The 26331-nt window shown below is 40.1% G+C and overlaps 1 protein-coding gene across 2 annotated transcripts in view; it reads left to right on the top strand.

The window, feature by feature from the left end:
• Nucleotides 1-1036: 1036 nt before the first annotated feature.
• Nucleotides 1037-26331, top strand: part of LOC131219256 (exosome complex component RRP45A-like) — a 38611-nt gene continuing 13316 nt past the window's right edge. The window contains exons 1-11 of one of the 2 annotated variants that reach the window (XM_058214306.1): nt 1037-1335; nt 1666-1835; nt 4405-4614; nt 6834-6929; nt 7013-7127; nt 8696-8776; nt 8895-9087; nt 9556-9847; nt 9968-10026; nt 20083-20213; nt 20321-20896. In XM_058214306.1, the coding sequence (XP_058070289.1) occupies nt 1699-1835; nt 4405-4614; nt 6834-6929; nt 7013-7127; nt 8696-8776; nt 8895-9087; nt 9556-9847; nt 9968-10026; nt 20083-20198 (1299 nt within the window). In that variant the 5' untranslated portion in view covers nt 1037-1335; nt 1666-1698 and the 3' untranslated portion in view covers nt 20199-20213; nt 20321-20896. Of the gene's footprint in view, nt 1336-1665; nt 1836-4404; nt 4615-6833; nt 6930-7012; nt 7128-8695; nt 8777-8894; nt 9088-9555; nt 9848-9967; nt 10027-20082; nt 20214-20320; nt 20897-26331 lie in introns of those variants that run through there. The other variant, XM_058214305.1, reaches the window with a different exon arrangement.

Raw genomic sequence — 26331 nt, 5'->3', positions numbered from 1 at the left:
GTATGATGACATCGGCCATATGAGCTGTGTAGATCGTTTCGATTTACGTCTGCTTCGGTTACTCTCGTCTATTTCTGTATCAGACCACCGTCATATGGTGTGGTCTAGTGAATACGTGGACATGTCATACGTGAGATCAACTTTGATTGATGGTACCAGATTTTAGGGTGTGCCCTGCTGCATATTTGGATGGCAACAAACCAAATAATAGCAAACCATGGCATGTTATTAACAATGGTTTGATTATCACTGCACAGAACTTCGGTGTGGTCCAATGGCGCGATGAACGGCGTGGATGAGACAAGTACATAACATTGGGCCCCACATAGCATCGGTACCATGGTAGGTGGGGCATACAATAACATTCATTAGTTATGAATCTCGCCCCACCTCAACCGGAAACTACTCCCCCTGACACCAAGCCAATGGCGGGTGGTCGGTGCTATGTGGGTCCTAACATGATGTGGGCCCTAACATGATGTATGTGTTTTATCCATGCCGTCCATTTATTTTCCATATCATTTTATGGCACAAAACAAAAAATGAGACATATAAGTGGACCACATTACAGGAAAAAGTGTTGAATGAGCGCTGACCATTGAAACCTTTTTGGGGGCCATAAAAGTTTTGGATCAAGCTGATACGTGTTTTTTCCCTCACCTGGCCTGCATGACCTAATCAACAGATTGGATGTCAAATAAACAGTACAGCGGGTCTTTGGTTGATATTAATGGTCGTGGGGCTACAGAAGTTTTGAATCATCGCTAACATTTGTTTTTTCAGTTCTTCCCTGTAGGTTACTTATGTGACGTAAACATCGCTGTCGAACCCGGGAGGTTTCAACGGTAGGAATTTACCAAACCGCCTTTTCCTTTAATACGGCCCACTTAAATCTTTGATCCTGCTCAAAAAACGGATGAAGGGAGTGGATTCCGGACAAACATCACGGTGGGCCCACCTAAGATCCCGGCGCAGGAACTTCCGTGTCCGTCTTGGGTGAGGGCTGGAGCCGGACCTAATTTGCTCCCGGTAAAGGCAACTCGCGTCCACGGCGCCTCTCTCTCTTTCTCACTCTCTCTCTCTCGTCACTCTCTCTCTCTCTCTCTCGTCACTCTCTCTCTCTCTCTCTCTCTCTCTCTGAAAGAACTCTCCCTCTCTCTTGCAAAGTCATTCCCAACAAGAAACCCTAGAGCTCAGTCTCTCTCTTCCGCATTCCTTTCTGCCACAGAAACCCTAGCACCGGGTCTGCGTCTCTCTCTCTCACTCCATCTCCATCGCATCAGTGGGCCATTCGTGACTTTTGAAGAAAGAAGAAGTAGAAAGAGGAAGAAATAGGTCAGTTGGTGTGTGTATTTTTCTCTATTTTCCAGTACTCTTTCATTAGAGCTTCTAATAATTGGGTAATCTGGACCTTTCAAAAGGTCGGCCTCAAAATCCAAATCAATGATCTGATGAGCCCCACTTTTGAATTTATTTATTTATTATTATTATTTTTTTGCGCCACCTGCACCACTCAAACGGTCCGCCCAAAATCCTAAACTGTTTATCTGATGGACCACACCTTTCGAATTTTTCGTTTTTTTATCTGTCCAGAAAATTTCCCAAACGGTATGATGCCTGCAATCTACATGGCCTAATTGTATTTGTTCCCTTGCTTCTTTTAAGGTAATTATATTTGAGAACTTTTTGAGCCATCAAATGGAGCAAAGATTATCTAACAGTTGGAGAATGACCATCAATGAGAGGAAATTCATTGAGCAAGCATTGCTTTCTGACCTGAGGGTTGATGGACGCCGTCCCTTTGATTATCGTCGGTTAACTGTCAAGTTTGGGAGGTAAGCACTTTCTGTTGTCATATATCATGTCCCTTGAATTGAATTGGGTTACTTTTGTGATTTATATTGTCAAACTGATCCTACTCTGAGTGAGTAATGTAATTTCCCATACTTTCTTGATGTATTTTGTCAAACTGGTCCTATTTTCATTGGTCTTCTTTTGGTTGCTGTCAATGAAGTAAAATGTCTCAATCTGGCTTGTTGCTTCGCTCTCATGAAGATGTTCCACTTACTACTTGTCTATGACTTTATTACATGTTCTGTAGTTGTCTTATTTTATTACTTTTGTTTCGTCATTAGTAAAAGTCCAACGAGGGTTATTATTATTGTTTCTCTTTTTCTATTTCGAAATAGTTGCCATAGTTAAGTGGGAAAACAAAAGAAGATGGAAATAATAAATGATGCAGCATGAAAGGCCCAATTGAAATAAACAACGTTGACATTGTCGTTTGTACACAGAAGATTTGGGTCTAAATGTGGATCTTGCATGAATTAAACACTCATAGGAATTGAAGGAGATAGGGAATAGAAAAAGGCAAAGAATAATCTATGGCATCCTAGTGCTAGAGAAGATAGATCTAGGGCATCGGACCTCTAGATTAGAAAGGAGCATAAACCCTTTGATTTGTTTTTATCGATCTGCTGATCTCTTAGTTGATCCTTCACCCGGTCCTACCATTGATTCGTCAGTGATTTATCTTGCAATTGCTTGGGCGTTTATCCATAAATGGATCCATCTACAGATCAATTCATCGATCCACCCTTAGATTCATTTGTTGATGCTTCCTTTGGTTTGTTCATCAACTTTTCATCTGCTTGCTCTTTGAGGCTTCATGGACGTGTATCTTTTCCACGGATGGTCTTCATAAGAATTCTCTTCCTACCCATCAACCATCATGTTGCGACTCACTTTGGTACTAGGTTTAATCAAATGGTTAACTCATATGAAGAATAACAAATCAGGGGAGACTGGAGAGAATGAGAATAAGAAATAGAATACTGAAAGAGGATGTAAGAGAGGAGAGTTTACGGATATCCTACCCTCTATCTCAGTTAATCTTCTTATTAAAAATGTTAGAGCCCCCTACTTGCATCATGAGTGGAACGAGTAACAAATCCCTTGCTATGGTACACTGTGGGAGTAAAACGAAACTGACATTACATTCTGCATTCTTTACCCTAATCAAATTTGTTTTTGATAGGCAATGCATTAAAATTGGCATCAAAGCATCAATTTGTTGCCTTTCTATGAGGCGCTCATGGTACTTAAAGGATATCAAGTTATTACCTTTTAAACCAGTGGTGGATGAAGGCGACTAAAATATCGTACTATAGATCAATTGCTGACAACAATTAAAAAATCAATTGTGGTTTTGGTTATATACACATTACAGGTTTAAATTAAACAGATTTAACTGGATGAACCCTGAACAATGATCAAATCTCTCCTAGAACTTGTCCACATAGTTTCATGGTTCTGTTCAAAGAGTTTTGATTTTGCAAATATCAACATAGGGACTGCTTATTCCCTTGCATCCAAAGCCAATTTTGTTATTGCTATGGCTGCAATATTCTGATGTGGTTATGAGGCCTGCAGTTGGAACCAAGAGGAATTATATGATGGTGTTGAAGCCCATAGCTCAATGATAAACAGCTTGCATTTGAACATTGAGGTTTTGGGTTCAAGCTCAATTTACCTATACAAAAACAAGAAGAATGGTTTTATCTTGAACCTGAAGCTTTGCAATATACTTTAGTTTCAATTCTGATAAGTTGCACTTGGGTTTTGATTATGATAATTGGGCTCACAGATAACTGATCAATTTCATTTGTTTGCTTGGTCCAACTGTTGATGCACTATGCCATTAAAATATTCTAGAAGGGAGAATCATAACAACTTTGTTTGTGGCCTACAAATTAGGGTTGCAACTCAGGTGGGTTGGGCCAGGTTGAGGGTCAACCCGAGTCCAACCCTACCTCAAGAGGACACAACCCGCAGCTCAACCCGACCAGAATCCAACCCCAGGTGCCCAACCCGAACCCAACCCAAATATCTTTATTACTATACCCAACCCGACTTGACCCAAATAAATGCGAGTATTCCCAGTCCGACCTGAATTTGCTCAACCCAATTTCAGGTTGGCGTTTTGCAACCATAACCCGACCTGAGGACCTTTTCAAGCTGACCCAACCCGATCGGGTTTGGGTTGAACCAAGTTGCAGCCCTAATACAAATAAATGGTTGATAGGAGAAATTCAACAATTGTCCACCTTCGACTAATGAAAAACATAAAATCGGTGGCTAGAGTCTTTCATTTTAGGGGATTTTTGGGGCATTATCTGACCCTGGTGGGACACAACAATGGTTTGGATCAGTGGGTGATGGCTCCATTTTTCGGAACTGGAAGTCTGAGTGTACTGCACAGCCTTGGGTGGGGATCATAAAATTCCTCTAGAACCAATTCCTTGCTGTAGCTGCAAAAGATTTGCTGATATCAATACGATTGACATGGGATCTTGTTTCGTTTATGGCATCTGACTTTTTTTGGTGTGCATGTGGCATATATAGAGAAGACGGTTCATCAGAGGTGCAGCTTGGACAGACTCATGTCATGGGTTTTGTGACTGCTCAGCTCATTCCACCTTATCGAGACAGGCCAAATGAAGGCGCACTTTCTATTTTCACTGAATTTTCACCCATGGCTGATCCTTCATTTGAAGCAGGACGTGCTGGAGAATTTGCAGTGGAACTAGGACGCATAATAGACCGTGGGCTAAGGTTTTCCACTTCAACGCATTTATTTAGAGATTGATTTCATGCTCATTTGGATTTGTCGTTCTGGAAAATGGAGATTCATGTTTTGATTTATTTTATTTTCTTTTATTTTATTATCAATCTTAATGAGTAAGTCACTGTCATGGAAGAACCCGAGGTTTTGTTTGGATACTCAATTGTATTGAATTTAAAAAATTATTTAAATGTGGAAATGACCAAGATGGTGGTGGCTCCATTTAATTTTTAATATAATCCCAAACCCCTAATTGCAATTCCATGCTTTTGAAGTTCACGTAAAATGATTTTAATGGTCAAAGTAGTGCTCCTGCTTTTGCTGAACTTTCTAACCTCCTCTTACTCCTGCTAGTGATTGTAAATATCATGTTTCTACCAATGCCAACTTTAATTTCCCTGTTTAAAGGTTCTAGTTCCCTTATTTTCTAAGTTTCCATGGACATGATTACTATACCTGTTAATTTTCCAAAATTTATGGTTCTACCAATGTCAACTTTAATTTTATTAGTTTTGCACTATTTACAGGTTCTATTTTTTCTATTTCTAAGTTTCCATAGACATGATTACTAGACCAATATTACCTTTCAAAAAAAAATTGAGTACTAGACCAGTTAATTTTTCAAAATTTATTTTTGTGTGCGTGCGCATGTCAGCGTGCATGTGTTATCCCAAATAATTGGGATCAGCTATATACATACATACATGTATGTATGTACATGTGTACATACATATATAAATTCTCTATTATTAATATTTTGTAGAAGCATTTCCCTTTTGTTGTACTTTTTGAGAATCACTTCTTTACTCTTATCAAGCTTACCTGGACTGTGGGTCACTTTGATACTACGAGGTACACCTAATGCAATCGGATGTACCTGATTGCTTCAATTGTATGCGATGAACCCCAATACTGATCTGATCTCTAAGCACACATCTTTTATCACCTCATTGCAATGTTGCTGAACAGTGAGTATTTGAATTGCTTCTTCTTCCTCATTCTCATCTTCATGGTGTCTGAAATATGTGGTTAAATTGTCCAGATTGAAGATAGTGCTGATCTTTAGCTCAAGTGGAAGGTCAATTATATATGCCACTGTGAAGTTTCTAAATGGCTGACTATAGACTATCATACTCTTCTGAAGTACCAGAAAACTACCATCCGAGAGCCTCATTTTGGAGAGTGGTAAAAGAGCATCTCCACCTAGTTCCACACACATGAAGAGTAATTGTGGAATGCCATTATGGGTGGCATTTTAGAAAAAAAACGTCATCCAATCAGGTCCTAGCCATCTTATCCATGGATTAGAAAATGTGATGGCTATAAAAAAGAAGGCCAACAGGTCCAATCAACAATTTTAACCATCCATTTATTGGGTCCTTATGGTTCCAAAGATTACTCCTATTAGACAATCTGAACTATTAAGGCTCGGAAAACGGATGGTTAGGAAAAATAAGGCCTACTCACAGCGGATTGTGCTAAGCGGGTCAAAGGAACAACCATTGTATGTAGGAACAACCATCCTAACCATCATATGCAAGGAACAACTGTTGCTTCTGAAACCTAAGCGGGTCGGTATTGGAGGTGGTGAGAAGGGTTAAGAGGGATGTAGTGGATTGGATTTCTTGTGTAAAGTCCATCGATGCTTGTAATTTAATCTCTTTTTTGGGGCTGTAGCTTTTTTTCGTGGATGAGATTTTCTCAGGCGGTCTTTTAGTAAAAGTTTCGTTACCTTTCCAATAAATTTTTTTTTAAAAAAAAAAGCAAAAAAGAAAAAAAAAAAAACGCAAAAGAAAAAAAAATGCATGGATTAGATCATCTGATTGTTGTGTTGTTTTCTTGGAAGTCCACGGCATGTATGTTGGACCTAACCAACAGTCCAGATTGGTCTATTGGACTGTCAAGTGTCTTGCTGTCACCAGGGGTACTATAATTTGCAGTGCTCTGGGAGGACTGGATAATCTCCTACGCCCTGTGTATATGCATGCCTGGATGCATGCTTGCACACAGGCATCTTTTTTGGACAAGTTTGTAAATCCCTCCCTTGCTTATTTTGACTCTGTCGTGTGTCAGACACTAAGACTTTGATTCCAGTGTGCATGTGTCCATGGAACTAGTAGGTGTCCTAGGAAAATATATTCATCTCCTGTGTTTTTTTCACTTTGTATCTAAGTATTGAACCTAAGCTTTTCTGAAAACGGAATTGCAGGGAAAGCAGGGCAGTGGATACGGAATCACTTTGTGTCCTCGCTGGGAAGTTAGTGTGGTCTATTCGTGTTGACCTTCACATTTTGGATAATGGAGGGTATGCTGTAATATCTCAGTATCATCGGAATATGAAGTTCCACATGGTCTTTTCCTGTAATTTTGTTTCTTCTAATATTCCAGGAATCTTGTTGACGCTGCTAATGTTGCCGCTTTGGCTGCGCTCTTGACGTTCCGGAGACCTGAATGCACAGTAGCAGGAGAAGATGGTCAGGAAGTGACAGTGCATCCACCTGAGGTTAGCCATTTATGCTTTGTCCAGTAATAACCTTTTCTTTTTTTTCTTTTTTTCTTTTTTTTTTTGGGTTAGCTTGTTAGTACACACCCATGTCAGTACACACTCCATGTTAGCCACCCCTGCTAGGGATTGATACCAAGACCTCAAGTGTTGAAACGAGGTATCTCCACTCATTCGCCAGTTGAGCTATTGATCTGGGTGTTAGTAATAACTTGCAAATGCATATTAGTAAAATAATTTAATTATGTATAACCTTCAATAATAGTAAGGAAGTATATTAGTTGCTTTTAAGCATTATTCTGTGAACCAAGCCATAAGGCTGCAATTTGGGTTTGGGTCAATTGGAACCTGACTAGAGCTGGGCACGGGACGACTCGACTCATCCGACTCGTTCAGACCCGACTCAACCCAAACCGAACTGAATGGGTGAGTCGGTCCGGATTGAGTAGGCTTCACCCAATTCGAACTCAAACCAAGTCGAGTTCGAGTTACCCAGTAACTCGACCCAACTCGACCCAAAACTTGATCCGGTTAGACTCGACTCGATTCGAAACCCGACTCGACTTGGGTTTGGGTGAGTGTGTGTGTGTGTGTGTGTGTGTGTGTGTGTACACACACACACTTGGGTTTGGGTGTGTGTGTGTGTGTATATATATATAAATAAATAAAATAAAATAAAATAAAAACCTATTTTCTAACATCTTTAACTCTACCCGCTGCACCCGACCCTGACCCGATCCCAAACTCTCCCTCCATCCCTCCCTCATCCTCCTCTTCCAAGCACGGCAACCACCCACCACCACCCTCCTCCTCCTCCTCCTCTGTCTCCCTCTCCTCTCCACTCCTTCCCTCCCTCGTCTCTCGATCTGGCTCGGTGCCAACTCGACCCGACTCGATGCTTCTGACCGGGTCGGATTCGGTCTGGATCCGTCCAGGCCAGGCCGGACTCGGATCGGGTTAGGCATGCTGGACTCGGTACTGAGTTGGATCAAGTTCGGGTTAGGCCTATTTCAAAACTAGATCGAGTCGGGTCAGCGCTAACTCGGTCCGACTCGATTCGATGCCCAGCTCTAAACCTGACTGACCCAACCCGAGTTTGTATCAGGTTGTCAGGGTCCTCAACATGGGTTAGGGTTGGAAACTCTAACCTGATTTGATATAGGGTAGGGTTTAGGTTGAACAAATTCAGGTTGTGTTGAGAATAATCACCACATATTTGGGTCTGGTTGGGTTGGGTCAGTTTAGGTATAAGGGAATTTGGGTTGCGAATCTCGTTGGAATGGTAGGGTCAGGTTGTGGGTTGGGTCCTCTTGAGGTCTTGTCGGGCGTAGGTTGACCCTCAACCCGACCCAACCTGCCCAAGTTGCACCCCTACCACGCCATATATCTTTATCTCTTCCAACCAGCACCTACATGTATAACTTTGAATGACAGATATTCATTTATGCTTGCTTTATGTATTCCTGATGACATGACCTTGGTAAACCATGTTGTTTGTCTGTGCAGCTTGATTTCATTTTCTGTTTCTGCTTTTGTACTTATTGATCCTTCTTCTTGGATTTTGACAGATCAAGGAGCCACTTCCGCTGATAGTACATCATCTTCCTATAGCAGTAACCTTTGCATTTTTTGGTAATGGCAACATTGTGGTATGCAAATTGAGTCCTAAGACGTACTGTTGTGACTCGTGACTTTAATTTCTCTTAATAAATGCTTGTGAAATTTAGTTACAAGCACCTTATTCTGACATTATGAAGTGCTGCGTAGGTGATTGATCCTACTCACAATGAAGAGGCTATTATGGGAGGAAGGATGACTGTAACAATGAATGCAAATTCTGATGTTTGTGCTGTCCAGAAGGCTGGAGGAGAGGGCGTCATGCAAAGTGTTATCATGCAGTGTCTGCGTGTTGCTTCTGTAAAAGCTGCTGATATAACAAGCAAAATAAAAAATGCTGTAGGTTTCTCTGGTAACACCGTCCTTTACAACCTAGGAAGCCTTCTATTATGCTCTGTTTTCATGCACTTGGCCTGCTCCCCTGAAATTCCCATATAATGAGCATGGATGCTGATTTGACTAGGTGAACTCTTATGGACAGTTCTCTATTTATTCAATCACGTGTCTTTTGGATTTCCTACTGTGTCCTTGTTGCTGGATGGTGATTAGCGAGTTGTATCAAACTATGATGCAGTGTCTGATTAGATTCTCAAAACACTAGGGTACACATTCAGGAGTTTTAAGCAGCCCATTATTTATTATATGTCTAAAAATACGAGTTAGAAGAAAATGTGGAAACGGGAAGAATATTTATTTGCGCCAAATGCTTCAATAAATAATATTTGTATCTTATGTCAAGGTTGATGGTTTCTGTAGTCATTACATACTATGTCGATGGTTGTTTCATTCTATTGCAAACCTGTGCAGGTAGAAACTTACAATATAGAAAGAGCACTGAGAAAGGTCAAGCGTCACTCATCATTGGTTGCTGTAGATGTTGATAGACCAGACGTCAAAATGAGGGAGCCCCGAGAGCAATCCATTACTAAAAATGTGGTTGGTGAATTGTCAAGAGATCATGTGAAGAGCTTACAGGATGACCTAGATGACAGCCATAGTAGTGAGAGCAATGTTGTTAAAGCTGAAATGGGTTCATCACAACAAGGAGATACCAATGGAACTGGCAGAAGTGATAAAAATTTCATCGGTGGGCCTTCAAGTTGGTATGTCTTTATATTGCTGTTTCTGTTTAATTGTGATGGAACTAGTCTAGTATTTGTTTCATCGGGGGATGTTTACTTTTATCTATATGTTGGAACTTCAAACTATGTTTTTTTCTGTAGGGATCCATACTCGAAGGGGATTGTTTCAGATTCCTTTAAAGGTCATCTGCCCTCAACCGGTAATGAACTATTCAATTAATCTGTAATGTAAATGGATGCAGTTTTGCATCTTGTAAGTTATAACACTTATTTCAAATGTGCTTGATTTCTGATGGCTTCTGCTATTTGTTAATTTACTTGACATTTCTTCAACATGCAGGCAAACCTTATCTTTGAGCTCTTATTCATTTAGCCTAGATTTGCCCAAATAGGATATATGTTTGTGACGTATGCATTTTAGTGAATATGGAGCATGAAAGCTTTTCTACTCTCGCTGTCTTTGTGCATTATTCATGCTGTATCTGGATATCAGTCTTTAAGGTTCCCGACGAGATACTGCTGGATTGCTTCTCTTTTAACAATTATGTATTGTGCAAGATGCACAAATGGGAGTTGTTTCAACCACAAAGCATCAATAACAAGAAGAACGATCATGGACAAAGGAAATCTTTTCCGGGGTTGGAGCTCAATGTCTTGACAAGAGAGGGTAAAGTCAACCCTGAAAAGAGCTTAATTTCTTTTTCCTTAGGAATAATTTCGGGTGCAATGGAATAAGGGGGCTTCAGTTTGTAGGCATGGACAATGGTAAGAGGAATTCTTGGATATGAAAATCTCTAGTTAAATTTGGAATGCGGTGTATCCTTTGGCAATAACAAAGAGGATTTCTATGCTTCTTTTATGTTCGTTGTTAGAAGGGAAAGGGCCAAGTAGGTAAAGGGAAGTGAGAACCCCCCCACCCCCCCGAAGGGCAAGCCCCACAAGGCTATACCTCATTATCGCCTAGCCTTTTAGTGCCCACCCGTATTATCTACAAGTCTTGCAAGGCCATGCTCTATTTGCGGTAGGGTTTCAAGGGACCACCCTCATTGGTGTTAAGGCCCATCCATGTTAGTAGCAAGCCCTAGAGCTTAAGTAATAGAAGCATTTTTCACTTCATTCTCTCTTATATTCTTGTCTTCCAAGGAGATTGGGTGGTAGGCTAACTCGTTCAAAAAAGGTGGTTTCTTTGAGTGTTACACAATCCACCCCTGGGGAAGCACTTAGGCGGTGACATTAGGCTGTTACTAGTAGGTTTGACCCTCACTTGTTGGTGTAATTTTTGTGTAAGGTATTTTGTATCGATAACGGTGGCCATAACGGTCACCACCATCACTGAAACAGGTACCGTCTGTAACAGCTGATATGAGGGCATAAGGATTGTTACAACCCTCGTAACGGGTGATGATTTTTTTTTTTTTTATTTTTGGCCTAAAAAATTCTGGAAAAATATATAGAAAGTCCAAAATAATGTAAATATTCCAAGTAAGTGTTCATTTTTTATTTTGAACATGTTTATAGGAGCATAACGGTTCACTCTTTGGTGTGAGTCTTATATCGGGCCATTCGGTGAGTTTGTGAACATGGATGTCTTTGATGTTTACACATTACAATTAAGCAATGGAACTAGATTTTTTTTTTGGGGGGGGGGGGATTTTTTTTAATAAAATAATGCCCCTTGGAGCTTCTATTTGCTCAAATCACTTCAATATATAGTTTTAATCCTCAAAACTATAGTTCGAAATCTATTACAAAATAATCTAGGGGAGTTTTTAGAATGAGAAAATTGAAAATTTGTGGAGAAAATGGATTTAAATGGAAAAAAGTGGTTGTTCTTCGACCGTTGTGGAGGTACTGGTTGTTATGCCTTGTAACGACTGTTATGCCCCCTATCAATGTTATCAAATCGCATATGCAATCGTGTGCAATTGCATATGCCTGTGCGCATATGCGATCGCATAAATTTTTTTAATTATTTTAAATAAATTTTTTCAAAAATTTTTTAAAAAAAATCAGAAAAATAGTGAGAAATTAAGGAAAAAATGAATAAATTATTATATGCCCTTGGCCCTTGCAATACATTTAATTTAAGTAAAATAAAACCAATTACATAATGAATTAAATATTAAGTCATCAATTCATTCATCAACAATTCTACATTCTACAATATAGTTAACTTAACAAATATTAACATTCAACATTCAACACTACAGTCAGCAATCAACATCAACACACTTAGTAAACAAAATGAAGAAGTTATTTATTTATTATTCATCTAATCATATACTATATACATTGATCTATTTGCCATTGTGGCATTTGATCACCACCACCATTATCATCTTAGTCATCTCCTTTTTCCACATACACTTCTTCTTCCGTTTCTTCATCATTTGTTTGTACTAATACTTCATCAACATCCAATGGTGGATCTTCAGTTTGATCATTATCACCATCTCCTTCTTCCATCTCCTCAATCTCTTTAACGGGTTAATGGCTACTACTCGCCCCTCAGCTCCTCCCATTCTTCGCCTTCGAGTGGTACCTTTTCCAAATGTCGATCCGTATGCGGCATCTTCAACTTGCGCCCATGTTAGGTCCTCTCCAGCAAATACCGGGTCCTTCTCTATGAGCCACTCGTTATTTGCATTCAACTCATCTAAGTAGATAGGGTCAAAGAAACCAGGCTTTTCTTTCCTAGTTTGGAATCGTTCACACAATTTTTTATTGTATTGAACGAAAATCAAGTTGTTGAGCTTTTTTTTTTTTTTTGCTCAAGGCGATTTCTTTTCTTGTTATGAATCTGTATGAAAGAAAGCGCATTTGACATTAACTATTTAGGTAATTAATTTAGCTTAGGCCTTGCACTAAAAAATTAAAGTTTACAATTACTAAACAAACTTACCGCCTCGAACGTGCTTTAATTGCACTGCAACCACTGGCAAAACACATGAGTCCAAGAATCCTCATAGCCAGCTTTTTTTAGAGCTGGATCCTTCCTGCTCGGTTTCACTCCATAGGCAACCCACCAGTCAGCTGAGAAAAACATTTAAGTAGGTTAGAGACACTTTGTAGAAAAACTATTTGTAAGACACTAAGATTGACATTCATAGTACATTAGTACTTACTGGGTAATTTCATTGTCCAATGCCTGATAACGATATCCCTTGAGAATATCCCCTCACTCTTTGTATAGAAATTCAGCAAAGTTAAGATCTTGTCCTGTTCTTCTCTATCCGGAATCATTCTTTTCGACACATCAATAAATCCAACCATATGCATAGTTAGTGCTTCTGTTGGATCAGCAGAAGTGAATAGGGTGGGTTAAGGATGTAAGCAGCCGAATACAATGGAGATAACATTTGGCTGCCCGATCTTCTATCTATAATATTTATAATTGGCTTGTAATCACGGTATTTATAGTTAAAATGGTTTATGATCTTAATTTTCACCCTATCCACCGCATCATATATGTAGCCCATTGCGGGCTTCTTATTCCCGTCCACCAATCGCAACACAGTGACTAAAAGCTCGGATGCTTTTAGCGCCTTTACCACTTATGTCCAAGAACTTTGTGAAAGGATTGTTTGTCGAACCTGTTTCCCTTCAGCCTTCTTTGACCAAAACCCACTTGTAAAATCAGCCAACACTACAAAGCTTCTAAGTTCTGATCTTTTGCCGTGTAATCTTTGTAGTGTTAAAAAGGCTGTAGCGAAACGGGTGACTGCTGGATGTAGAAAGTTACCCCCAACGTGTTTTCTCATTCGGCTGAGAAGAAGGGCGTGTTTGTATATAAAGACCGTGATTCTTCTAGCCCTTACAATCACATTTATAAATAACCTACCTATATCTTCTAACATAAGATCAACACAATGAGCCGCACAGGGGGTCCAAAATAAATGTCGCCTCTTCTCCATAAGAAGACGACCGACTATTAAATATGAGGCTGCATTGTCTGTAATTACTTGTATAGCATATTCCTCACCTATTTCTTTTAACTACATTATCTAGTAAGCTAAACAATTATTCTCTTGTGTGTGAATGGCCCGATGCATCCATGGACTTCAAGAACATTGTCCCAATTGGACAATTTACCAAAAAGTTAATGAGAGACTGAATAGATCTATCGGTTCATCCATCGACCATTTGAAAACTCCCATATGTTTTCCACGATTCCTTATATTTAGTTATAAATGATCATGTATATTCAACTTCGGTTTTTAGGCATGTTTCCTTCATTTCATGATATGAAGGAGGTTTAAGCCCAGGTCCAAATTGACCTTTAGCATCAATCATTACTTTAAAGCTTCTTAATTTAATAGCATTGAAAGCAATGCCAGTTTGGTAAAACCACTTAGCAATATATTAAATAGTGGTTTTCCTATCTTGTAGATGTACTTGTCCATTCCCTTGATTGAAACTTCAATCTTGAAAGAAATATATATGGAGTGGAGCTTGGGGCTTGGAATTATGTAAGAGAGAGTAAAATAGAGATAGATAAAGAGTTTGAGCTTTGAGTGCATGTAGGAGTGCTTAGAATTAGAGTTGAGCATCGGATTGAGTCGGATTGGATTGGGTCCAACTCGATTCGGTCCGAAATCTACATGGGCTAACCCGAACTCGATCCGATCCGAGACTGAGTACGGGACATCTGACTCGAACCAATCCGATGCACAGTTGGCCTAACCCGAACTAAGTCCGACTCGGTCAGGGAAACCGAGTTGGATCGGGTTGGGTCTGTGGGTCAAAATATGAGTTACGCGTTATATCTAAACCGTCCATCCATTTAGAGAGTTCGTCTTAAGGCTTAAGCCGAAAAATAAGACAGATCTAAAGATCAGTTGGACCACATTGCAAAAAACAGTGGGGGATTGATTGAACGTTTACCATTAAAACCCTTTTGGAGATCACGGAAGTTTTGGATTAATATGAAATTTGTTTTTCCTCTTCATCCATGTATTTTTAACCTTATTAACAGATTAGATGGAAAATAAACGTTATGGTGGGCCCTACGAATTTTTTAATGGTGAAAATCATTATCCTCGCTGCTATTTTCGGTGTGGTCCATTTAAGCTTTAGATATGATTCAATTTTTATTTTTATTTTTCAAATGCTCTAAAATGATCATGAAAAATGGATAAACGGTATGGATATAATAAATACATCATTGTGGGGCCCATGTAATTTTGATCTCATTTGAGCCGTTTGTACAACTCGGAGCTCGAGGTGCGTCTCCGCTCGTCTTTGCACGACACGTATCTACACAGACACAGCTGTGCCTGTGTTGGGAATCAGATTGCGTACTGAGTTACTCAGTAGCTCTTATTGTACTGAGTAAATTCAGTTGGGCCCACCTTGAATGTATGTGGTCTATTTACACCGTCCATTCGTTCTTCCATCTAATTTAAGGGGTTGAGCCCAAAATTGAAGAACATCCATAGATCAAATGGATCATAACACAGTAAACAGTGGGAATAATGATTTCCACCGTTGAAATCTTTCTAGACCCCACAGTTATGTTTATTTGTCATCCAACCTGTTCATGATATCATATAGACATGGATGAATGGAAAACACAAATATAAGCTTGATCCAAAACTTCTGTGGCCCCCAAGATTTTTTCAACGGTAGACTTTCAATTCAACTGTTTCCTGTGGTGTGGTCCGTTTGAACATTATATATACTTTATTTTTGGGCTCAGGCCCTAAAATTGTCTGGTAAAATGGATGGACGAAGCGAATCAGATACATAAATCATGGTGGACCTCACAGAGTTTACTCAGTATGCTAAGCGTAGTGAGTTACTCACTACGCAATCCGCTTCCCCTGTGTTGACGTGCTGTGCACGACACGTTAAATCTGGCGCCGTTACAAAATCAGAATTCAGAGGCATGCTCACCTACGCACGTGCGCACCTTTGCACACGTGTCATGGGAGTCTAATCCAAACGGTCCATAAGATGCGGAATCCCATGAAACCCATGGGGATGGATTTTCACCCTGATCTAAGATTCTGGTGGGCCATAGAAAAGAGATGCAAATCAATGGAAGAAACTGTTTTCATTTTTCATGGCCCACCAAAGTTTTGGTTCCAAGTAAAAATTGGTACCAGGGGGTTTCATGAGGTTCTGCTTCACGTGGACCGTTCAGATTTTCGAGACTCATCACGTATGATGAGTTCTCAAAAAAGTTCGTAGGACTTTCGTGCTAATTGGTTTGCAGCTGAGCATTCCTCGTCAAAATCATATCTTGTACAAGAGATATGAAGAAGGATATGTGGTATATAGTATCTTAGGTTTTTGAATTTGTACAAGTGGGCCATGCTCCAATGATCAGAGCTGTTGAGCTTATCGACCCCACAATGGATGGACCAAAAACCATTTTTATATTACCCGACTACCCGCTCCGGATCGGGTCGGATCGGGTTTCGGATCGGATCGGTCCGGATTGACCACGATACGAACTCGATCCGAAAAACATTCGGATTTGAATGGCCCAACTCGATCTGCACTGATCCAGGCCATTAGTTCGGTTCGGATCGGGTCAGATCCACAGGATCAGATCAGATTAGACATGCCTAGCTCTACTTAGAATCAGTGTTGTCATGTGCGATCGCACATTCGCATATGCGCACATATGTGCACTGATCGCATATGCGATTAGTGCACATATGTGCGATTAGATATGCGATCAGTGCACATATGCGATCGCATATGCCACATGTGCCATGATATGTGATTGCATAGTTGCCAACAGTCAGAAATCTGACTGTTGGAATTTTTTTCTTTTTTTAAAATCCTGATTTTTTTCTCTATAAAAAGGGATTCTAAGCACTCCTAGATGCACTCAAAGCTCAAACTCTTTCTATCTCTATTTTGCTCTCTTACACAATTCTAAGCCTCAAGCTCCACTCCATCCATTTTCTTTCAAGAATCAAGATTGAAGTTTCAACCAAGGGACAAGTACATACATCAACAAAGATTTAAGAATCAAGATTCAAGAGAAATTACAAGACAACCAAGCTCTCCATCCATTGAATTGAACTCTTTTTCTAGTTTCTAATTTTTCCAAGTTATAAACATTCACACAACACACCCACCACTCTCTCTTTCTATCTCTCTTTCTAGTTTCTAATCTATTATCTATCTCTTTCTATCTCTCTTTCTATCTCATTCTCTCTTAAAGTTTCATAATATCTAAGTTCTAAGTTTTCTAACCACTTCTAACATTTTTTTTTTTTAGTTTGTTTGTTACTTTGTTATAAGTTACAAGTTACAAGTTAGTGTTGTGTTGGTGACTTAGTGTTACAACTTACAACTTACAACAACACAACTTTACAAGGCTACATTCTACATAATTCTAGAATCAAGATCAAGACTCAAGTCAATGGTCAAGGACTCAAGGCAAAAGTGAAGACAACTTAGACAAGAAGTTAAGATTGAAGAATTTGGAACCTCTTTTTAAATTTGTTATTGTAATTTGTTTGTGTGTAAATCTCTCTCTAGTCTATCTCCTCTTTTCTACAAGTCTACAAGTGTAACTCAACTCAACTCTCTCTCTCTCTCTCTCTCTCTCTCTATATATATATATATATATATATATATATATATATATAGGGAAAAGGTACTATGCGCTCAACCTCACAAGTCCGTCCCATGAGGTCGAGCTGTGTGGGCCCCACCGTGATGCGTTTCGAACATCTACCCCATCAGTCAGATGCACCATTCCATCGTAGGCCTAGGTCTCAAAAATCAAGTCAATCCGTGACTTGTGTGGGCCACACCACATACAGAAGTGGGGAGGGGTCGTGCACCATTAAAACATTCATAATCATTTTTTGGCCCACCAAGATGTGGTTTGCAAATCCAGCCCATCCATTATGTGTGTCCCACTTGGATGAGGGTTCAAACCAAGTTTCAGCAGCATTCAAAACTCAGGTGGGCCCCACCAAGTGCTTTATATGTTTTAACGGTGTCTTCACATGATTTTAGATGGTATGGCCCACCTGAGTTCCATATATGGCTAATTTTTGGGATATCCCATAATTTAGAGGGGACCCATCAAATGCACGGTGTTGATGGTCGACACGCATCACGGTGGGGCCCACACAGCTCGACCTCACGGGAGCTTATCGTGAGGTCGAGCGCATAGTACCTTTTCCCATATATATATATATATATCCTTTTCTTTTCTCTCTCCCTTTCTAGTTTATACTACTAGTCTACTACTAGTGTAAGTGTGTAACTGTGTGTGTCTCTCTCTCTCTCTCTCCCCCCCCCCCCCCCCAAGTCCCATTTCTTTAAGTCTCTTTACTCTTAGTCTCTTTAGTTTTTTACTTTCTAGTTACTTTTTAGTACTAGGCTACTAGCAATCAATACACAATATCAACATAATGTCTTCTTCCTAATCTTCCTCTTTGAAACCCAAGTCGAATGACCTGAGTTGGAAGTAAGGGCACTACCGTTGTGTTTCGGAAAAGACTCACATAGTATGTGGGTTATGTGGGTATGTGAGTTCTGGTGGCATTGCAAGGCACAAGCAACACCTTGCACATTTACCGGGGTTAAATGCAAAAGCATGCGACAAAATTACTCCAGAAATCTAAAGGGAGATCATGGAGTATGTGGAAAAACAGTCAAGAAAGAGATGCGATAGTGCCCTACGTTAGGATGAATATTTGGAACAAGATGCATATGAAGATATAAACGTAGCTAATGTAGATGAAGCTAGTCCCACTCCCCCTACTTCGACAGGCCGGTCTAGACCACAAGTACAACCAACGGTCTCAAAAAGAGCCCGAGGGCATGGGCCCATGGATAGATGGTGTAGACCACACCCCGAGAATGTGATCGACCGAAGGGGTAGAGGCAAAGGGCTGACTCAAACAACTTTAGAGAACCGATATAAACAAAAAGATAGGAAAACCACTATTCAATATATTGCCAAGTGGTTTCACCAAACCGACATTGCTTTTAACGCCGTTAAATCGAGAAGCTTCAAAGTAATGGTTGAGGCTATAGGTCAATTTGGACATGGGCTTAAACCTTCTTCATATTATGAAATGAGGGAGACATGCTTGAAAACTGAAGTTGAATATACACGATCCTTCATAACTGAATATAAGGAATCGTGGAAAACATGTGGGTGTTCACTAATGGCCGATGAATGGACCGATAGATCCGGTTGGTCTCTCACTAACTTTTTGGTAAATTGTCCAGCTGAGACAATGTTCTTGAAGTCCGTGGATGCATCAGACCATCCACACACAGAAGAATACTTGTTTAGATTACTAGATAATGTAGTTGAGGAAATAAGTGATGAATATGTTATACAAGTAATTATAGACAACGCAGCCTCGTATGTAATCGCTGGACGTCTTCTTATGGAGAAGAGGTGTCATTTATTTTGGACCCCCTTGTGCGGCTCATTGTGTTGATCTTATGTTAGATATAGGTAGGTTATTTATAAGTGTGATTGGAAGGGCTAGAAGGATCACGGTCTTTATGTACAAACACGCCCTTTTTCTCAGTTGAATGAGAAAACACATTGGGGGTAACTTGATACGTCCACCAGTCACCTATTTCGCTACAGCCTTTTTAACGCTACAAAGATTACATGCAAAAAAATCAGAACTTGGAAGCTTTGTAGTGTCATCCGATTTTACAAGTGGGCCCTAGTCAAAGAAGGTTGAAGGGAAACATATTTAACGAACAATCCTTTTACAAAGTTTTTGGACACAAGTGGTAAAGGCACTAAAAGCATTCGAGCCCTTAGTCACTGTGTTGCGATTGATAGACGAGGATGAGAAGCTTGCAATGGGCTACATATATGATGCGACGGAGAGGGCGAAAAATAAGATTATGGACCATTTTAACTATAGAGACCGTGATTACAAGCCAATTTTAGATATTATAGATAGAAGATGGGGCAAGCAAATGTCATCTCTATTGTATTCGGCTACTAACATCCTTAACCTAGACTATTTATTTGCTTCTGCTGATCCAACAGAAGCACTTAATATGCATATGGTTGGATTTATTGATGTCTTGGAAAGAATGATTCCAGATAGAGAAGAACAGGACAAGATCTTAACTTTGCTGGACTTCTATACAAAAAGTGAGGGGATATTCTCAAGGGATATCGTAATAAGGCATCAGACAATGAAAGTACCCAGTAAGTGCTAGCTATGAATGTCAGTTTAGTGTCTTACAAATAGTTTTTCTACAAAGTGTCTCTAACCTACTTAAACTGTTTTTCTCAGCTGACTGGTGGGCTGCCTATGGAGTGGACCCGAATAGGAAGGATCCAGCTCTAAAGAAACTGGCTATGAGGATTCTTGGGCTCACGTGTTCTGCCAGTAATTGCGAGCACAATTGAAGCACGTTCGAGGCAGTAAGTTTAGATTGTTTAGTAATTGTAAACTTTAATTTTTTAGTGTAAGACCTAAGCTAAATTAATTACCTAAATAGCTAATGCTAAATGCGCTTTCTTTCTTGCAGATTCATACCAAGAAAAGGAATCACCTTGAGCAAAAAAAGCTCAACGACTTGGTTTCGTTCAATACAATCAAAAATTGCGAGAACGATTCCAAACTAGGAAAGAAAAACCTGATTTCTTTGACCCTATTTGCCTAGATGAGTTGGATGCAGATAACAAGTGGCTCGTAGAGACGGAGGACCCGGTATTTGCTGGAGAGGATCTGACGTGGGCACAAGTTGAAGATGCTGTAAACGGATCGACACCTGGTGAAAGTAGTACCACTCGAAGGCGAAGGATGAGGGGAGCTGGGGGGCGAGTAGTAGCCGTCAACCCGTTAAAGAGATTGAAGAGATGGAAGAAGGAGATGGTGATAATGATCAAGCTGAAGATCATCCACCATTGGATGTTGATGAAGTATTAGTATATACAGATGATGAAGAAACGGAAGAAGAAGAAGTGTATGTGGAAGAAGGAGATGACTCGAATGATGATGATGGTGGTGGACCTGGTGGTGATATGCCACAATGGCAACTAGATCAATGTATATAGTATATGATTACATGAATAATAAATAAATAACTTCTTCATTTTGTTTACCAAGTGTTTCTTCATTTTGTTTACTAAGTGTGTTGATGTATGTAGTGTTGAATGTTGATATTTCATATTTGTTAAATGTTAAGTTAACTATATTGTAGAATGTAGAATTGTTGATGAATGATGACTTAATATTTAATTCATTATGTAATTGGTTTTATTATGCTTAAATTAAATGTATTTCAAGGGCCAATGACATATAATAATTTATTCATTTTTTTCCTAATTTATCCCTAATTTTTTGATTTTATTTTTTATTTTTTTATTTTTTGAAAAATGTTTTTTTTTTTTTAAAAAAAGTGCGACCGCGTATGTGATTGTGCGATCGCTTATGCGCACAGGCATATGCAATTGCACATGATCGCATATGCTATTTAACAACATTGCTTAGAATCCCTTTTTACAGAGAAAAAAAAAATCAAGATTTAAAAAAAATAAAAATTCCAATGATCAGATTTCTGACCGTTGGCACATATGCGATCGCATATTATCGTACATGTGGCATATGCGATTGCATATGTGCAGTGATCGCATATGCGACATATGCAATCTGTGCACGTGTGCTTATATTCAAATGTGCAATCGCACATAACAACATTGCCCCCTATAATGGCCGATACAGTCCTAAAAACCAACTGCCCCGTTTCACCCCCGTATCGCGTAACGGTGACGGTTGTTACCTATACGTATCGACCTTTATGTCCGTAATGGATACGGAACACCTTACTACATCTCCTTTGTTTATGTAAACAGGTATTGCGATGCTTTTATTTCACTATGGCGAAGGGAGAAAACAAGTTGATGGTGACCATAATAGCTTCCCTCATCAATTTACAGGGGCCACTGCTGCTCAAACTTGGAAGGTCCTTGCCCAAGTGACAAGGGGAAGCAGTGCCCGAGCTTAGGAGGAGGTGGTAGATGGGAGAATGAAGGTGGCGGTGAAGTAATTTTTGTCTAGAGAAATTCTAAAATTTTGTTTAGTAGGAAAAGTTGATTTTAGCGTGGTTTCTTTTTTTAGAAGATTGAAATATTATTAGAAAGGGAGTGACATCATTCCCAAAAAGAAAATAACAAGAAAAGCAAAACAACAAGCTAACTCCACCCCTTTCCAACACAACTAACACAACGAGGAAAAAAAAATCTAAAAAAATAACTATACGACTCAAAAAGCCAAGAGTCATCTCCACCCAAAAGAACAATGGGGTAGTAGCCAGGCAAACCAAAACAATAGACTACAGATCTACAAGGAAGGGTCAGATCCCAATATGAGGGGAGCAACGAACTATCTGAAAGTTTGAGCAAGGAAGACCAATCCTTTATGAGTCTGCAAACATGAGAGGCAACGTAGAGGGGGAGCCATTGTGTTGAAGCAACAAAGATTCCTCCTAGTCCAGATGACCCATAGAGTAGCCATAAGGTTAGACGCTAGATAACATAGAAATCTGGGCTCAAAATTTGTCTTTCCCAAGCAAGGAGGTTGGGAATAGTCCCAGTCGTCACCCAATTGAGGCACAATCTAACGAGAGAGGAAGCCCATACTCATATGGGCAGTGCATGAAGAGATGTGGAATGGATTCAGTATCTTGATAGCCAAAGAGACAGATGCTTGGCAGGGTCATCCTGCGATGCTGGAGATTGTCGACAGTAGGAGTCCCGCCTCTCGCTAGAAGCCAAACGAAAGCTAACACCTTTAGAGGAGCACCATAGAACCAAAAGGTGTTGGGCGAAGTTGATGTGGAGGGAAGGTTGCGATTCCGGATATGATTCTATAACAATTTTGAGGAGAAGATTCCGGCTGGGGTGAGAGTCCAAGATAGTCTTCAATATCCAAGGACAGGAGGATGCCCTAAAGAAGGTTGAGAAGATTCAGAAGTTCTTCTAAGAGAAGCAATCAACCATTGAGATTGACAAGCTGGAGGAAACACATGCTAAAGTCGGAAAGAGTTGACTGAGAGGTCTGTTAGAGATCTAATGGTCTTGCCAGAATTTGATCCTAGTGCCTTTACCAAGAGCGAAGGAAATGCCGTCAAGAAAGGAGGATTTGGAGGTGGCAATAACCTTCCAAACAAAGGAAGCTCTATATAAGGTTATGGAATTGGGGAACCAATCTCCCATCTCCAAATAATATTTGGAGGCAATAATGGATCTCCATCAATTTCCCTACTTGGTACTAAAGCGCCAGAGCCATTTCCCTAGAAGTGTAGAGTTAACCTCTGATGACCCTAATGCCTGCACCTCCTTTTGTATAAGGTCTACAATCTTCAAACCAATTGAGAAGGTGGAACTTCTAGCTATCTGAGTTGTTGGGCCATAGAAAGCCTCTTATCAATTTCTCAATTTTGTCAATAATAGATTTCAGACAACATAATAAAGATGAGGAGTAAGAAGGAAGATTAGATAAAGTTGATTTGATGAGGGTTAATCTTCCTCCCAATGAAAGATAGCGGCATTTTCAGGGGGATATAATTCTTTCTATTCTTTCAATGACAACATCTCGAAGATGTATTGCAGGTTTGCCAATACAGAGAGGAAGACTCAAATATGTGGATGGAAAGGCACCAACTCAGTAGCTAACGGAGTCTGCGAAGGAGAACAACCGAGAGTCAGAGATGTTAATGCCTAGTAATTCTCTTTAGCATGGTTTTGATAGTCAATATCCAGAAATGGGTTTTACCAATAAGCAGTTGCTATTCTGGTGGGGGTTAAGAGGATCGATTGGCAGTCCATCCTCTTTACTCTATTGTGGGAGGGTGAGTTTGTGTTAATTCTGTTGGAAGGGTGGGGAAGGATGGGAGAACCTATTAGTAGTTTGTGCAAGTGGAGTGAGGATGTTGGTTCGGTTGGTAGATCAGTGTGGGTGAAGGTGTGGGGTGTATCACTGCATGTGGTGGGATGTCGATACATTCCTCGCCATTGTGTCGTGTTTTGGGGATGTAATGGAAATCGAACGATGGTGGTTTTTAGGGAGAATTTGGAGGCGGGTCGCATAAAGCTATTAGTCGATGGATCGAAGGATTCATTTGAGCTGCCTTCTATCATTGATGGAAGGGCCTACGACTGTACACGATGAGGATTCATTTGAGCTTATTCCTTCTATCGTTGATGGAAGGGCCTATAGCCGTACACGATGAGGCACAAAAGGCCATGCAAAAGTTTCAATGAATTCCTATCAATATAGCTATAGGTGGATCCACGTCACCAGGGCCATTGTCAACATGTAATGCAAGGCGCAAAGAGGTAATGTTGTATGGCTTTTATGACTTTGATAAAGGTGGGGATACATGTCAACCTCAGAATGACACTAACATAAGTACGGACAGGTGTCACAATGAGGAAAAAGAAGGAAAATATATGGGTATGATCCTGATCAATATCTTCCCCGTGATAAGCTCATTGCGAGATTTTCATTAATCCTGAGATTTTGGAGTCTCAAGATAACTCCCAAGAAATTGGAAAAGAAATGAGTGACTAGCACACCCGTTCGAAATGCGTGATTCATCCAATGTCTTTTAACAAAGCATGTGAGGGGGCTAACCCCATCTTTAAAAAGAGGAAAGGAGTCTCAGAGATGGACTAGGCCATGAAGTAAAATGTAGATTGAACTCTAGAGACTAGGTATGTAGGTAGGGAGCAAGATGTCAGGATTGCATGCCAATGACTTCAAATTCCCCATCTCCCATGGTAAGTTATCCTCCGAGTCCCGCCAATCTACTTCCTTGGGATCTGTCTCCTTCAACGTGACGTCGGAGTCAGAGGATGGAATCTATCCATTATCTTTAAATTGGTCCCATGGTTAAACAAATCGTTGGGGATAAGGAGGAATATTGCTATCAATTGAGAACAACCCGATTTTAAGTTGATTAATGGAGGAGCATCTTGAAGCATTGGATGGTATAGATATTAACATGGTATGTCTTAGATGGGATTTGAGCCTTTCATTTGATGGGTCAAGTGATGATGCAAATCTCTAGTTTGATGAGTTGGAAGAGAGCGACAGGCGCACGATCAGAACTGGCGGGTAGTAAAATTAAAAGTAAAAGCAAATCAACGAGCTTGACTAACTTGGTTGATTATGAGAAATTGACTCAAAGGTATTCCAAAATGGTTATGCAATGGCCATTATGGCCATTACGTAATTGTAACAGTGGCAACTATTATGCGTTACAAGAATAGATCATCTGTTTCCAACTAGAGTGGTAGTAGGCTGCTTCAATTCGTACTCCGGAGAATAGATCATCTGTTTCCAACTAGAAATATTACAATAGCTTGTAGCTTTTCCATGTTGGGAGATTTTGTGGTTTGTTCCCCTCCCTATTGGAGGGATCATATATGGATGATTTTGTCAAGCTCTTGAGCTATCTATAGTGTTATCATCCCAACCCAAGGGAGAGGGGTTCGAGGGTGTGGCATGCCGATAAATTGAACTGCTTCTTGGTTCAATCTTTTTACAAGCTTTTTAGATGTGCAGAGGCCATACATTGTACTCTCTTGGTTTTATAATTCCCCCCCCCCCCCCCCCCGGGTTACGACTTCTTTAGCTTTGGGAGGGGAGATGCTGAATCAATCGATGACCTATTTGTCCATTGTGTTTTTTCTTAGAAGGCGTGGATTAGGTTCATATCCTTTTCATCATAGCTTGAGTGATGTCAAACTCTATTGAAGGTGTTTCGACAAGAAACAAATGCATTCGATTTGGGGGAATTTATTCAATGATAACAAAGAAAGGATGAGAGAACAATGATCACAAGCTGTTTTATTCAGTCTGAGTTCATTTACATCCTCGCATTTCCCTTGATTCTAAGATAGATTACAATGTATAGGCACAATGAATGAAAGACAATGTAGTTTAATGGCAATTTTAGCAGCATTTCGACGCTTTTGGTGTTCATCGCAAAGGATAGACTTTTCTTTCTCCTGAAATTCCTTGAAATTCTCCAATTTGGTTGTGCGCCCTAATAGAAGCAGGGTATCCCAAATCGGTTACGTATCGGCCGTAACGGCCGATATGTAACGGTAATGGTGGGACCCGTTACGCGATATGGGGTCGAAACGGCCGTTATGGAATTCTGTGACAGTAACGGCCGTTACGGGGCCGTTACAGGCCCTGAAAAAAAAAAAAAAACAAAAAAAAAAAACCTTACCTTTTTTTCCTTTCTTTTCTTCTTCTTCTTCTCTTTCTTCTTCTTCTTCTTCTTCTCGAGCAGCTGCGGCTGCGGCTGCGGCTACTTCCTGTTCTTCTTCTTCATCTTCCTCTCTCTCTTTCAATCTCTTCTTCCCCCTTTCCCTCTTTTTTTCTTTTCGTTTCCCTCTCTCCATTTTTTTTTAATTTGCAGCAACTGGCTGCTGTAGGTACGTGTCACGCAAAGACGAGCGCTGACACTCCTCGAGCTCCGAGTTGTACGAACGGTTCAAAGGAGATCAAAGTTATATGGGCTCC

This window comes from Magnolia sinica, chromosome 11 (genome assembly GCF_029962835.1).
Source record: "Magnolia sinica isolate HGM2019 chromosome 11, MsV1, whole genome shotgun sequence".
In the NCBI taxonomy this organism is placed as follows: Eukaryota; Viridiplantae; Streptophyta; class Magnoliopsida; order Magnoliales; family Magnoliaceae; genus Magnolia; species Magnolia sinica.
This window is presented reverse-complemented; position numbering and strand designations above follow the sequence as displayed.